This window comes from Varanus komodoensis, unplaced genomic scaffold (genome assembly GCF_004798865.1).
Source record: "Varanus komodoensis strain SLA01 unplaced genomic scaffold, ASM479886v1 scaffold26, whole genome shotgun sequence".
NCBI lineage: Eukaryota > Metazoa > Chordata > Lepidosauria > Squamata > Varanidae > Varanus > Varanus komodoensis.
Window position 1 is genome coordinate 6,089,641 of NW_025335684.1, and position 15,396 is coordinate 6,105,036.

At 49.8% G+C, this 15,396-nt stretch overlaps 1 protein-coding gene across 4 annotated transcripts in view; it reads left to right on the forward strand.

Moving 5' to 3' along the window:
• The window catches only part of ADAP1 (ArfGAP with dual PH domains 1), a 55,358-nt gene extending 40,530 nt beyond the window's left edge, over positions 1 to 14,828 (forward strand). The window contains exons 7-11 of one of the 4 annotated variants that reach the window (XM_044433254.1): positions 815 to 898; positions 2,530 to 2,592; positions 6,034 to 6,105; positions 8,225 to 8,453; positions 9,636 to 14,828. In XM_044433254.1, coding sequence (XP_044289189.1) covers positions 815 to 898; positions 2,530 to 2,592; positions 6,034 to 6,105; positions 8,225 to 8,453; positions 9,636 to 9,670 — 483 coding nt within the window. In that variant the 3' untranslated portion in view covers positions 9,671 to 14,828. Of the gene's footprint in view, positions 1 to 814; positions 899 to 2,529; positions 2,593 to 6,033; positions 6,135 to 8,224; positions 8,454 to 9,635 lie in introns of those variants that run through there. The other 3 variants (XM_044433255.1, XM_044433256.1, XM_044433257.1) reach the window with 3 other exon arrangements.
• Positions 14,829 to 15,396: the final 568 nt, after the last annotated feature.

Here is a 15,396-nt window from a genome sequence, read left to right on the forward strand (position 1 = left end):
CCTAATACAGGGCTAAAATTCCACTGAAAAGGGGGCGATTTTCAAAAAGCCTCCCTGGAGTAGCTTTTTCTGCACAGCTCATCATTTCTGCCCATTCTGAACACATGCCAACCATCAAAATCATGCCAGGACACCTCGTTTTTCTCATTCTGTTGATATGCTTTTATATAGAATTGTGGAATCTCTGAAAGCCTGCAGGTTTGACTAAAGCTGGTCAATTTGTTTGGAAAGCCCCACAATGCAAATAATCTTGTGCCGCAGCGCAAAAGCGGTTGTGCCGCGTTTCCCTCTTAGACCGAATGCCACTAAGCCTGCAATGGACTTCTTAGTGATATGCAAAAGGAAGTGTGGTTGTTGGTGCGGGGGGGGCGGGCGTTCCTGCGGGAAGGTGCCACTGCTTGGAAACCATGTAAAATCCTGGGAGAAAAGTCTAGTTTGGAAGCACCTTAGCCCTGCTTTTCTGTGAGGTGCGCTGCTCCAGAGGCCTTCCAGGAGTGTTTTTCTGACAGCAAGCAAGCAAGCAAGCAAGCAAGCAAGCAAGCAAGCAAGCAAGCAAGCAAGCAAGCAAGCATGCAAGCTCTTTGCCAACAAAACCGGCTCTTTCTCCCGCTGCTGTTATAGCCAATGTGACAGCATTTTCTGGGCTGTGAGCAATTTTGGTGCAGGGAAATGTAGTCCCTTGTGGGTTTCTGGGGGTGGGGAGTGTAGCTCCCTGAGCCCGGAAGTTGCCTGCTGGGGCGTTTGAGGCCAGCCTGTCGGTGCCAGTCAGTCCTGGGCTATCCATCTTTCTGACGGTCACTCTCTCTCCCCACAGGAAATGGTGGATTGGTTCAACGCTTTCCGTGCCGCCCGGTTTCATTACTTACAAGTGGCATTCCCAGGAGCGAGTGACATTGATGTGAGCTTCCATTTTATTCTTGCCCTTTTTTAAAATTCCAGTGATGTATTCGTGATATTTATGGCCCACCTTTTTCCTTCAAAGAACCCCAGGTGGCTTGCACAAGCCCCCTCTACTAGCTGTCTTTTATTATCACAACAACCCTGTGAGGTAGGATAGGCCACGAGTCAGTGTCTGTTCCAGAGCCACCCAGTGACCTTCGTGGCAAAATGGGGAGCAGAACCTGGCACTCCTGAGTCCCAGTCTAACCGTCTCACCATTAGGCCAAGCCGGCAATCTTTCTTTCTCTTGAGTTGTTTTTAGTGTGTTGTTGTTAATACCTGGGAAAGGTTCCCAGTCCTGAAGGCCTGCAGTCAGTGGTGTGCTGGATCTAGGGTGAGGGTGCCCCACAGAGGCATCCGCGATACTTAAAAACTCTTCCCATATAACATTTCTCTGTATAACAACCTCCTCCAAAACGTAAGCAGCTTCTTCAAACTTCTCAAGGTTCCAAGTGCACCAGGTCCTTCCTTAGCATCGCAGTATCTTGCTTTCTCCAGATGGTATTGGCCAAGAATGTGCTTTATTTAAACCCGTGCAAGGGTATTTTGGTCCCCCTGGCAGCACTCAGTTTCTGGGTCTGCAGACGCTGGTAAGAGTCTGAGCATTTAGGAGCTGATGCCACTGGAATTGACTCCAAACTGTTTATGACTGGTTTTCCCCTGTCACTCATGTCACATTAGCAAGAATCTGCAACTTTGAGCTGGCCTTCCCGGCCAAGACAAAACTGGGTTTGTTGGTAACAGTCAAGCATTATTATAATCACATTTGTATCCTGCTTGTGCAGAGAGGGAGAGGGAGGTGTAGTGGTGAGAGCATGGGACTGGGACTCAGGCGACCTGGGTTCGAGTCCCCGCTCAGCCATGGAGCCAACGGGGTGACTTAGGGCCAGTTGCAGACTCTCAGCCAGCCTTCCTCACAGGGTTGTTGTTGTGGGGACAAGATGGAGAACAGCAGGAGGAGAATGATGTAAGCTGCCTGGAATCAGCTGGGAAAAGTGGGATATGAATCTAATAAAAATACATACATACATGCATTTTTAGAATGAGGGGAAAGCCAGGAAAATCAGAAAGCGACGTAGGGTGGTGGTTGGGCAATTTGGTGGCATCTTTGGAGAGCCACATTTGGTCCACCAGCCTGATGTCCAACGTTCGTGGAACAGGTGGAAGTGGGCTAAATGTAGTCACGGTTTAACATTTTACGAAGCACTTTCAGTTATGAAGCGACGCTGCCTAATTTTACTGCTCAGATGCACCCTCTCCCAACCGAACATCAATGCCAAGTCTGCCACATTCCTGAGCCCAGATTCCTAATGGTCAAATGCCGGATTTAGAGCTGATAAATCTCTCAGGATTTCTGTGCTCAGATCATCAACCAAAGCTAGAAAGTGTGCAAGCCCATGTAAGAGTAGCCAGAAAAAGTCCTACAAGCTTTTCAGTGTAAACGTGCACAGGATTACACCCTAAGTTATGGATGAGTTGACGTTTAGCTTTTCCAACAGGCATTTATCTTCTGATCGCCTCATAGCCGTGTTAACTTCGTGTGCTGTTCTGCTCTCTCTTTCTCTCCTGCCCTCCTCTTCCCAATTCCAGCTGGTGCCAAAGCTTTCTAGGAACTACCTGAAGGAAGGTTACATGGAAAAAACGGGGCCAAAGGTGGGACACGCTGTTTTCTGTTTATGCCAAAAGCAAGTATATTCTTTATTGTGCCGTTTAGAAACCTTGGGGTGGAAAGAAATTGTTATAGCCATCCTTCCTAGTCTGTGTCTCCCGTCACGTGTTCGAGTTACTGTGGCTGGGATCGTTTCTCCGTGTCCTTTGCTGGGATCCCCTGTGTGCATTTCCTGCATCTTGGGCTGTCTGCTACAGGCTATGTTGTAAACTGGAAAGAGACCAATTAAAAATCCCCAACATGCCTGCACGTTATGGCTGGAAGGCCTTGGCTTGTAGCCAGTCTTAAATGAGGGACCCCGAGGGATGGCAGAGCAATCTAGCACTGATGCAAATGAGTTTGAATATTGATTCTGCAGCCGACTGGCTTTCCCGAGTCATATGGATCCTGTGGATTGGCTTTATTAACGTCTGCAGGGCTTTCCCCTCACAAATTTCCTTGTAGAATTGAAACAAATCACCAACCAAAATTGCACGTTTGTCCCATAGGCTAAACCACGAAAACGCAAATTTGTGTGGATCAGCGTATTTTCAGCAGCACAAATCTGCAGAACTGTGGATTTGCGGGAATGCTTATTAATGCGTGTGCACAAAATCGGAGTCTGTCACTGAGCAGAAGATAGAGTTAAAGGTGCCAGACGATCCTCAAAGCGTAGACAGAGCAGGTGTCCCAACATCTGCACATCCCTAGTCCCAACGTCCAAAGATAAAACGTTTAAGGTATTTCATCATGATTGTAGAATGCTTGTAGTTAGGACTCCTTGCACTCTAGGAACGTACTTTTTAAAACCTCTTAAAAACAGTACATGGGGAGGTCTTTTCCTTGAAATGGGGGGTCATGACACGTAACCCCCAAATGGCTGTCATCTTTTAACACATACTAGACATCTGAAACCTCCAAACAGCAGGGCAAAGCACCAGCTGTTTGGGACCGACTGACTAAAACAGACTCAGACAGGGAAAGCTAAAAACAGCCACTTCTTGAATCAGGCTGTGTCTTGTGGGGTAGTGAGCGAGAGTTCACAGGGATGCAATCCTGGGACTCTTTCATTAGCAGAGACGCTAAGTTCATCTGCCATCCCCATCAGACATACGTGATGCAGAGGGGGAGATGGGACGACACAGCTTCTGCTCTCCCTAGGGCTGTGGAAATGGTCGTGATGATTTAAACTTCGAAACTCTCCTCACTTGTGTCCTCCCTCTTGATATTCAAAAAATCTATACCTTAAATTCCACACTGGGAAAAGCTGCAGTCTGCAAGCTGCTGGTCATTATGCACATGTGTGCAATTTTATCTTCAGCTTGAAGAGAAGACCACAAACACGGTCTGCAGTTAAGCAAAATTCTTCTTAGTTGCCTCTGTTTCCACGTCGGCCATGAAAGGTAGCCCTCCCATCCAGCCTCCGCAGCCAGTGAGAAAATGCAGAATGCTAGTTTTGTAGCAGGCTAGCAGGGAAATACAGTCTTCTTGTTAACCAGGAACTAGAGCAGAGTCAGGGCTGACAAGAAGAGCCCCTGGACGTTATCCTTCCCTTCACCGTGGTAAACTGGCAGCTCTGGGCCAGAGAAAGGGGCCGGTGACCAGCTGCTTGCAGGCCTCCCACTTGCCACGGAGCCAGAGCTGCTGCGGGTGGCCGTGGCACAGAGAAGGCAGGCCCCGGGGAAGGGGGCGACAAGGATGGCTTGCCAGGACATGGAGCCGGTGCTGCATGGAGCCCACGCTGGCTGGCAGAGGCAGGACGGCCACGGCTGCCCCCCTTCCGCCAGTCATTCCTCGCTTGCTTGGGGTTCTGTGGACTTCTGCGTGGAACTCCTGGGCAATGGGCAGGGAAAGGCTGCCACGGGGGGTGAGGCCAGGCCCTTCGTTCATCTGGCCCAGTGTCGACAACTCTGACTGGCAGCAGTGGCTCTCCAGTTTCAGGCAGCCATGATTCCAACCCTACCTGGAGGTGCTGAGGGTTGAAGATGGCAGCTTCTGCGTGCGAAGGAGGTGCTCATGCATCTTGCCTTAGGCTTGGGGCGCTTCCTGCACAGGCATTTGGTCCGATCCAGAACAGGCTGCCTTCTTGTGTCCCGACCCTGTGCCCCCAAACCTACATGCCTCTGGGTGCCAGCTCCTGGATCCACCCCTGAAGGCAGATGCGCAAGTCTTTCTCACGCCTTTCACTTCCCCATATCTATCTTAATTAGGAAGGGTTGCTGAAAAACTAATTATTCTCTTGTTGCTGTGAGCCAAGAGCATTTTCATCTCTGTGTTTAACCAATTCATTAGCTGCGAATTAATCAAGTCTAGGATTTGGACCAGAATTTAATGCCAACTGACCTGGGGAGGGAGGGGGGTTGAGCCTTGGAAGCATTGTTGCAAATAATTTAATAAAGCCATCACACTTTAATCTGGGAGCTGCATTTTAATATGCTTCTGCCAATACCTCAAGGTAATGTATTGTCCCTGACATCACTTTCTAGGAACAAAGCCCCTCTGAACTCTGTGGACCGATTCCCAAGTAAACATGCCAAGGATGGGACTGTCTGTTAGTTAGTTTAGTTACTGGAAATACTTATTTTAGCCGATTATTTGCGTAGATATTTAAACACAGAGCTCAAGGAAAGATGCTGCTCCTCATGTGGGGCAGGGGAGCAATGGAAAGGACTGAAGAGATCCCCTCACACATCCTCGAGCACATCTTCTTAAGGGCTAGAAACTTGGTGCTGCCTTAAATTCAGGGAGCTGAATTCTGCAGCTGGCATGGAGTCCTCTGTGTTTGTGCATTTCTGCAACCCTGTGGCACACAAGCTGTCCTGCCAGTTTTGTTGCTTTCTCCCGCTCCATCGCTATCTTGCATTCTTCTTTTCCATTCCGCTCTCACTGGAAGAAAGCTGAGGCTGCCTGACATAGTTCTTGCCCTGCCCAATCGTTCGCTCACCAAGCCCTGCGAGGCGGGTTAGACTGAGAAAGCTCAGTCACCCCGTGAATGTCGTGGCTGAGACTTGAACCCAGACCCGATGGTCTAACACCACCGCCACACGGTTCAGTACACTAAGGGCATGTGTCTGTGTCTTCGGGGATGTGAATGACTGATAAAAATTGGGAACTGAAACCTTATCTAGTATAATGCTCCATGTTGGAAGCATGAGCCACAAAAGTTACATGTGCATCCCACCTTCTTCCTGGGAATGGCGAGTGGAACCGTGCTTGCTAGCCACGTCCCTGCTGCTTTGCCACAGGCCACGTGTCCGACGCCTTGTGTCCCGGGGCTAGTCGACCGGGGCTCCTTCCTCTCAAAGGAGGCCTGCATGTTTGCAGTGTGCATGAACATGAAATGAGCGGCCATGGTGCTGGGAATGTGGCCGGCTGAGCACCTATGGATGGGGACTTGTCTAGAATAAAAACTCTCCACGGGTTAATGCTTCTTTCTCATTCCTTAGCAAACAGAAGGCTTCAAGAAGCGTTGGTTCACAATGGATGACAGAAGGCTAATGTATTTTAAAGATCCTCTGGTAAGACCCACTTGTGACCTGCCCAGAGAGTAAGTTGGGTGTTGAACCTCAGATCCAACCATCTGGGTTCCCTTCTTTCCTGGGGGGTCACACACAGGTGCTATCCATTTAGCGGCTCCCAGGTTGAAATCTCTCTCCCAGGGCATAATTTACCATCCGTAGGAGCTTAAACCTACATTATGCTGGCGAATTTTGCTCCAGCCCTTTTGCACCTGCCCTCTTTCCTTTCTCCTTTCTCTCCCCCTGCCCCCCCCCCCACTGGAATGGGGCCCCCGAGGGTTTCTCCAGAATGGAATGTGGCCCTTGGGCTGAAAGTGGCTCCACATCTTTGTCGTGAAATGGCGTAGAGGGAATCCAGCTCTTACATGGGCCAGAGCAGAGATGAAAGTACTGTTAGGCTTGGGTTTTAGATAACCAGATCGATGGAGATGGTGGAGAAAGCAAGTCTAAGTGTGAGAACAGATGGGCAGTAGAATAAACGACGGTCAGTTGCAGTGTTTCCATTTTGGGCTGTATTTTTCTGTGAATTTGCTTCTGTCGAGGATGTTGGGAACCAGGAAGCTGCAAAATGCTTGCTTTCGGAGTAGCTTGTTCTTTCTTGCACTTTGGGATGGCTGTTTTTCAATGGTCATTTTTTGGGATGGATCCAGGCTGCGCGTTCTGCAAGGAAAACTCCTTCTGAGACAAAGGGGCTTCTCTCGCTCCTCTCCTTTGGCCCAACTCTTGCAGCTCGCCGCCCCCTCCGGCCTCCACACCACACCTAAACTCCTGCCTCTCTGTGAAGCAACTTCAGCATGTCCGACGGGCTGCTTTGGGAAGGACTGTTGGATCCAGCTTAAAACTGGATGCAACCCTTTGCTTTCGGCTCGAGAGTCTCACGAGAGGCAGTTTTGCGTTGGCGCCTGCGGTCAGTGGTGCCCTCCAAGTCTTGCTGGCTTGAATCTTTCTGGCTGAGAGCAGACGGCTTTCTTTCAGCACATCTGCTGTCGTTTTGCCCGCCATCGCACAAGATGCCTTGGCTGCAGAGTGGGAGAAATGTGTGTGCTTAAATTGCAGACAACAGCAATTTGTCAAACACCAAAACTAGGCTGAAGTTCAAAACAGATAACGGCATCAGGCTTTGGGGATTTTGGAAAACGGACGAATGCTCCATTTCAGGGCGGTCTCCCCCTCTCCCTCGCTCAGCCCACACTGGCAGAACTAGTGATGCCACAGAGTGCTTATAATGCTTGAGTATATTCCGGATCAAGAATTCTTTCCCCCAAGTCCTCTGTGGCTCCGAGGAGGATATTCTGCACATGCACCTCCAGTGTTGAAGCGGGCCAGCTGTTTAACAGAGCACATGTTCAACTTAGCCCCTCATGCGACTCGCTGAAAGCTGTGCACTTTCCCCCCATCTCAACATGCATAGCTTTGCACCTCAAGTCCCCTTTCGCTTTTAATCCAAGCCTATTTGCCCACAGGCCAAGTCTCACAAGAAAGGCCCTGATCCCAAAGGGAGCTAAACTGGGTTTGCCATTTGTAGCTCTGCAGCTGAAGGCAAGGTTCTCATGGGGAGATATTTGGCATGGTGACTCACAGTATGCAGGAGTTGGAGGGGGCAGCTAGTCCAGCCCTCTGCTTGCTGCAGGAAATCCAGACCGAGAACATCCCCGACTTCTGCTGGAAGGCTTCCAAAGAGGGAACAGCCACCCACCAGCCTGTTAGTAAGGGCTGGAGAACTGCAGGAGCGGCCAGCAGGAGTTCCTCACATGGCCATGTCCCTCTTTCCCCGATCCTGGATGGCTTTCCAGCTTTTGCACCTTTTCCCCATTCTGAAAAGCCGAAATGCCTCCCCCACGGCCATTACTGGCAGCAATGGCTTCAAGCTATAAGACGCTGCATTCATTGCACCTCCCACGGCAAGGCAGCTTCCAAGAGTGTCCCCAATGTTGCCAAGAGGCTAATGAAAAGAGCCTTCCTACCACGGCTCCGTGTTAGCACCTTCCTTTGTCAAAATCCGTGCCCCCTGCGTAAGAACAATCCTCCTCTGTGTGGGTCTTAGAGTCCTGGGAGTAGCTACTGTGGGGCCTTGCAAAGGGTTGCAAGGGCCGGTCCCTTCCATTTGCTGTCTGCACAGGATGCATTTGCCAGAGGGGAAGTTTTCATTGGGAGCAAAGAGAACAGCTACAAGGTCTTGGAAGGACTCCCACCTGCTACCCAGGGCCATCACTGGCAGTACGGGATAACCATCGTGACCCCAGACCGAAAATTCCTTTTCGCCTGCGAGACAGAAAGCGACCAGCAGGAGTGGATCTCGGCGTTTCAGAAAGTGATAAGCCGGCCGATGCTGCCGCAGGAATATGCAGGTAAGGCTGCAGGTGGATTGGGTTCACCCGCGCTCAAGGGTTGAGCATGGGCTGTTGAACTGCAGTTGATTGTGCTTTCTGAACTCAGTGAAGCAAACAAGTCATGGCTTGTTGACCAACAACCCATGAAGAGGGCCCATGGTTTGTCGTTGCTTGTACACTGTGAGTTGTTCGGTACAGTTTATTCTCTCTGCTGGATGCGGACATGACAACCCACATGTCAACGACAATTCCTGAGAGCGGTTTTTGTGGGCAATGTCGCACGGTGAAGCCTCTTGCTTCGTAGAATCCTTTTCTAGCACTTGCTGCTAAACACATGATTTGGAGATTGGCGTGGCAAGGACAGGAGAGAGGGCGAGACGGCGTTATATGAAGGTCAGACTTCTAGTGCATCAAGCTCAGTGCTGCCTTTTCTGACTGGCAGCAGCTCTTGGGCAGAGATGGGATTTCCCCATTACTTGATTATTGTTTTACGGGGGGTGCCAAAGGCTGAACCTGAACTTTCTGTGTGACTCTACTAATGCGCTGCAGTCCTCTTCCAAATATTTCTCCAGAGAGTGGGCGGAAAGCAGGAGAACTGAAGTATGGACACTGTGTACTTAACAAACCCCTAGGGAGAACAAAGGGGTGTTTATAATTTTTGTACTGTACGTGTCACCGAAACAAAATCTGACAAAAAAGGATCTATTCATATCTCTGCATACATTTAAATATATCAACTATATGGAAGCCTCAACAAAGGCAAACCAAATAAACACACACATATATTTATGGCCACTTGAGAATAGCAGGAAAAGGTAAGTTGCATGGTAGAGTTATAAACTGCCCAGAAAGCTTTGGCTACATTTCTATAGAAAAACATATACATTTTATAGAATATAAAAGTGGCTACATTTCTATAGAACAGAAATAAATGATAGTACTAGAGTTCACGGGTTGATAGGATTTCAACCTGCAGGTAGGGCAACTTGCCAGGGGGAGCATAAATTTGCATAAAAGGACCCTACAGAAAGGGGCGTGTGTTCAGGAACAGGGAAATCATACTTGGTTTTTAAGCCCTCGTGCTGTCTTAGACGAGGTTTGCTCCTGTGAAGGGAACATTCCTCTTCCAAGATAAGATACGATTGGATGCCTGCAATTCTTATTTCGTGTTTAGAAAACACTTTAATGCATTTCATTAAGCAGGATGCCTTTCGAAGCAATCCAAAGGTTTTTAATGGAAGACTCTGCCCTATATTAATCAACAAAAGGATGCAACAATAGATTTTGTTTTCTATCTTTGGTTTTGTCCCCGCTGCTCCGCCTGGCCACCCCAAGTGGAAGCCCATTTCAAGCATAAACCGTAGCGGCCTCACGATGGACAGAACCAAGAAGTGAAACTGTTTACAACACACAGTGACGTTGTTTGGACTTCGCAATGCTAACGATGACGAAAATATTAAGCGAATCACACTGGACGAGATGGGAGGTGCTAATTACTGCAGCTACGCCGGGGCTGATGGTTTCCTGAGCCAAAGGGGATCACTTTTTTCTTTTAAAAAGTGCTTTCTAAACCAGAGGTGATGCGGTTCTTACTTCCTGAGCTGGCTGAGGCACTTCCCTTTGAAACAGGGAGCTGGTGCATGGACCTGGCATGCCCACTGGAAGAGGTAAGGGATTCTCCTGGAGGCCTGGCACATGGAGCAGAATATAGGGATGATTCTTCACGCGATGCTCTTCTCTCCCTCCTCTCTGTAGACTTGGCTCTTGCCCAACTTGTAAAGACAACACACCCTCGTCCAGAGCACTTTCCATTAACTTCTTCAGTTCTTAACTTCAACCAAGATTGAAATTCCAGTGGATGGCAGCCCTTATACTGAACCCCCTCAAAAACCCCACCAGTGAAAAACAATGCTAATTATTTAAGATTGGATTCCACAGTCTGTGCTTATGTGACCGGAAAGAAATGGTCTGTTGCCAAAATTGTGTTTTGCATGATGCTGAAATTTTGTCCGAGCGGAAGACAAAACTATCACTGAACACAGGTGTTTTATTAGCCACTGATGCTATTTTTTGCTGTTTTGGAGGGGGTTATTTGTCCCATATTGCTCTGTGATGCTTCAGGAGTTTAGGTGCGTGAATAAGAAGATGAGCTTCGTCATGAATTCGGGCTTCAGGCACCGGTCCAAGCCAGTATCTTCTAAGCCATGTATGGCTGTGCAGTCTGGTGTCTTTCTGGGCTAAGGCAGGTTGGAATGTCTTAGTGCTGACTTCAAAACCATCTCAGTTCTGGTGTACCAGTTGCAAAGAGCATTGGACACAAAGAGGGGTGAAATATGGGGCGAGCCCTACCAGTGGTGGAGACGGCACTTGCCGGTACACAGTGTGCCTTTGCCCTGATCGTGAGCTTTACAAGGCTGTTCATCTGCCGCATCTGCTTTTGGTTTCATCCCGGAGCTGAGGCCTGACTGCCACACCTGGAGTTTCCTCCTTTTCTGCTGTGTAGCCTCTAGGTGGCACCATGGTCTAGTGGACCAGCACAAATGCACAAGAGGAAGTCGCACTTTCATCCGTACACGCTGCATTTTCTGAAAAGCATCCTCGGCAAGAATGCTGGCTGGACACGGAAGTAAAACTGGAGGGTCGTAAGGTCACATCTAAAGAACCAGGAGTAGGGAATGACGAGTGCATGATAAATGCCTCATGCAGAAAAGCCCTATTGCATGATGATTTCAGATCAGGTGTCATGAAGCCAAATCAGAGTGAGGGCTGTCATCCCTGCCCTTGCTCTGAACTGTGGTGAGGGTTGGTTTGTTTGTGTTAAATTAAAAGAAATGGCTTCCACTAGCATTCAGGGCTTCCATCAGTACAAATGACTCCTCACAAGGCAAGGGTTGGCCGTCATGTAAAAAGCGCAGGGGTGGGGGGGGGGCAGAGTTTCATGAGCCCTTTTACACCTTCTGTCCCTTAGCTCCTGCTGGGCTGTGTTAGCCTCCCCAGCTTGAATGCAGCCCATCAGCTGCCTAAGATGGCCCACGAGAGGCTTTGCAAAACCCAGTTCTGCTGCCTTCTTGTGACTCTCAGACTTGGAGACGTTGAGAAACTGATTGGCCAAACAATATGGCTGCGTTTTGTTTTATTTTTACAAGAAAGGCCAGGCTGGACTGACCTGGCTGAATGGGTTGTACACTGTTTAGAACGTCCCTTGAGGAAGTCTTTAGGGGAAAAAATTAAGCAAAGCATGCATGGGATTGATGCTTCCAGCTTTTGCATTGGACTTGGTAAAATGTAAATCTGCTTCACTCCGGCTGAGTCACTTCCCTGTACATTGCAATTGCCAGTTGACTAGATTAGCACAGAAGTAATCGCTCCACAGAAGTGAAGGGGAAATGGATGCAAAGATAGCTTCTCTGAGAACATCTGCAGGCAGAAGGTTCTTTCCAAGGTTCCTCTTCGACTGCTAGAAAGTTAGATGGGAGCTGACCCTATCACATCATTCTGAGAAAACAGTGGGGAAATGAGTCATTCAATCGGACACGGAAAGGGGAATAATTTCAAGTCTGTCTTTAAGAAACGGACGGACCTGCCTCCCTGTCCTCTTGAACCAAAGCGCATGTGGCCAGGCTTAAACCAATTCTGTGTTAGCAAAAGTTTTCCATCTCTCACCCTGATCTGTCTGCGGAGCAAAGTCACTCAGCTACCCTTCCCCAACCGCGTGCTCCCCAGATGTGCCAGGCTCCAGCTTCTGTAGTTCTCTGCAGATTCATAGGCCAACCCCTCCGGAGGCGAGGTGTAGGGGCAGGCGGTCTCCAGGTGGGGTGCTGCCCATTTCCGAACAGTGAGATGCAGATTTGGGGGTGAGTTCGGAGCAAGGATCTCCATGAGCGCCTTTACACAGAAAGGGCGGGGTAAGAAACAGGGACGCCCTTGCCCAGGTGGCTCTCGCAAGCGGGCCAAGCTGCAGGCTCATTGCCTCATTATGCCGGGGATGGTGACTGCGCGTCCGTTTCCCAGCAAGAGCCACAGCGAGGGCAATGCCAGCATTTGAAAGTTTCCGCCAGGGGCCTCTTGGCCCCCCGGGCATCTGCCGTCCTTTTGACAAGCACACGGTTGCCACGTAAAGGCCGCTGCTCCCAGCTTGGTGGGAGGCCCACATGGAACGGGGCCCAGCGAGCTCGGATTGTATATGATTCCATGATGTGTATAAAGACGTTGCCAGTGACGGATTTGATTTATTTTTCTTTAGTAAGAGAGCAAATAAATCTGGGTGAACGCTAGCTATGCGATCCGCTGCAGAAGAAACGAGTTACTCCCATCCAGATTCTCTCTCACACACACTCGCCCTCGGCCTGTTTGAGAAGGCTGCATCTTTGGCCCACGCAAAAGCCTACAGAAGTCCCCGTGTTTGTAGCCCACTTGAGGAGGTGGAATAAAACCCAGAGACACACAGAGGCCGATTAAAGGCAGGGCATCATCCAGCACATGCCAGGTGAGTGGGAATCCGTGGTCTTCCAGTGCTCTGAGCATTTGAGCGGGATCCAAGCCAAAAGGCAGCACAAAGGCCTGCCAGAAGTCCTAAAACCTTGCTTTGGGTGGATCCCAGCTCCCATCAGCCCTGGCCATCAAGCCTCCTTAGGTTTCTGATCCGATTCTGGCTGCACGCAATCCTTACAATAGTCAGGGGGCCGCAGATGTGAAATCTTTATGAATAATTCACTTGTTCCTGTTCCACCCGTATTCTCAGTGCCACACCAAGGGTGCTCGATAGTTATGGGACGGCACAGCCAAAGCAGGCTCTCGCTTCGTGCCGAGATGCAGCATTGCCGTCAGATCTGGGGGGAGTTCACAACTACTGTGGAGTGCCCAGACTTGCTGTCTGTCCCAGGGCCTGCCCTCCTGTTAGGCAAAGGTAGGAGACCGGCAGGGGGAAGCAGGAGCTGGCAGAGCCGTGAGCGCGTTGGCACTTCCTAAACAGGCTTAGGTGTGGTAAAGGGCAGTGTCCCATTGCCAACATTAAAAAAAAACCCACCATCATTCTATAAAGGGTCTCGGAATTGCTTGATTCACCCAGTCTCTTAGATACTTGCTCTCTTGAAGCATCCATTACTCTCTACCTGCACTGAATACCTTGCACTGGCTCTGGTCATTTCGTCACGGTCCTCAGTACGTCATTTGTTTTGGCACCAGCGACTGTTGCGTTTGGAAGCCCACCAACCCGTTCAGGGCAAATGAGAGCCGTCTGGCAGGAAATCCCGTTGAAAGGAGTGGCACCCAGGCAGGGGCACGGATGGACGAGGCCTGCGCCTTAGGATGCCTTGGTTAGTTTGTGGCTTGGAGGCTGGAGGACAAATGGCCACCGACCGGTTTGACGGAATCAACATGAGCAGCACGGTTGCCCCTGACTTTTCCCAGAATGCCCCCTGGAGCCACTACATTGGGGGCATGCTGGGAAAATGGGAGTGGTGGCCGCCATGCTTAGTTTGCTGCTGTAGCCAGGAGGTCCCATTGGTGGAGGGAAGCTGGCTCTGGAAGGGAGCCTTTCTTCCCTTTCGCCCCAGCATTTATCGTTCACACAGTTCCCCCAGAACGAAGTGCCGTACGACACGCCTGAAACATGCCAGGAAGCAACATCCTGGCTTGGGCGAGAATTCCACTTGCTGTGGTGGGCGGGACACAGCTCAGGGGCCTTGGCTTCCCTTGTCACGCCAGAGGCCATTCCTAGTGCCGGAATTCTTGGATTTTGCTGCTGCAAGAGGACTGCCCGTAACTAAGAAACTTTACTGGACTGAAGTGCTCAAGTCTCTCCACCCTGCTCCCCTCCCCAGTTGCATATGATGGCCGGGCAATACATAAATACTTCTGCCTTACCTTAATAAGCCACATACCCTCTCCTGGTTGTAGCCATATTTATCTTTTGATTATATTTATACTGACAAGAGTCAGCTGAGTAGATTTATCAGCAGCGGTTCTTCTTTGCTGACATCCGCCTGGTCTGCTGACCGGTTTGGGGGGGGGGGGTTGGTGCTTCGTTTTTCCCCTCCCCTTCCCGGGGGGACCCCCCCCCCCCCCGCAATCTCAGCTATGATTGTTACAGACTTTTACAAGAGGAGAGCACTGCAGTTAATGATTGTTAACAGTATTGTGTATCACATGGCCATGATCTTTTTTTTCCAAAACATTTGCCCAATTAATAAAAGGGAGGGGGGAGCCCATCTATTTTAAATGTAAAAACAAACCCCCCCCCCACACACACTCACACACTTCTTTCTTAAGTCAGTGTTTTTTGTAAGCTGAAATCCCTTCTTGTCCGTTGTACACGTCACGTCGCTGGTAATACAATCGTGGTACTAAATGTCAACTGCACCAATAAATTATTATTCTGTCAGCAAAAGAGAAGCAGTGCCTGGTTCAATCGCAGGGGCAAAGATTTGGGGGTGCGGGGAACACGATATGAAGCAGAGTTTTCCAAACACCCAACAGCAGAAGCACATTTCAAAAAATGAAAAGGGAGACCTAGTTTTGTACCCCCATGGCTTCCTTTTAGAGCATGAAGGACAGGAATCCCCTGTCTGCAAAGGAGTTGGACAGCCAGCTAGAAGCAGAGCAGCAGTGGGCAGCTGCCTTGAAAGACTCCTGCAGAGATGCGGCTTGCACACTCCTTACAAAAGGGTTGGTGGGATGCAGAGTCTAAGCAGCCTGTCTGAAACAGGAGGATCCGACCCGTCCAATTGTCCTAACTACGGACTGAACCCCTCATCCACTTGGCCTTCCTGCTTCGCCCCCGGAGACAGAGAAGGCAACTGGCCAGAGCAGCACCATGTAAATGCAGGCATTGGGATGCTGCGTGTGCTTTTCCTGCACCTGCCAAGAATGCTCCAGGGTAATGCAGTTGCCTCGGTCGAGCTAGGAGGTGTGCTTTCGTGCAACCAGTGCATCTGCAGTAGGACATCAGCAATGTAATCCT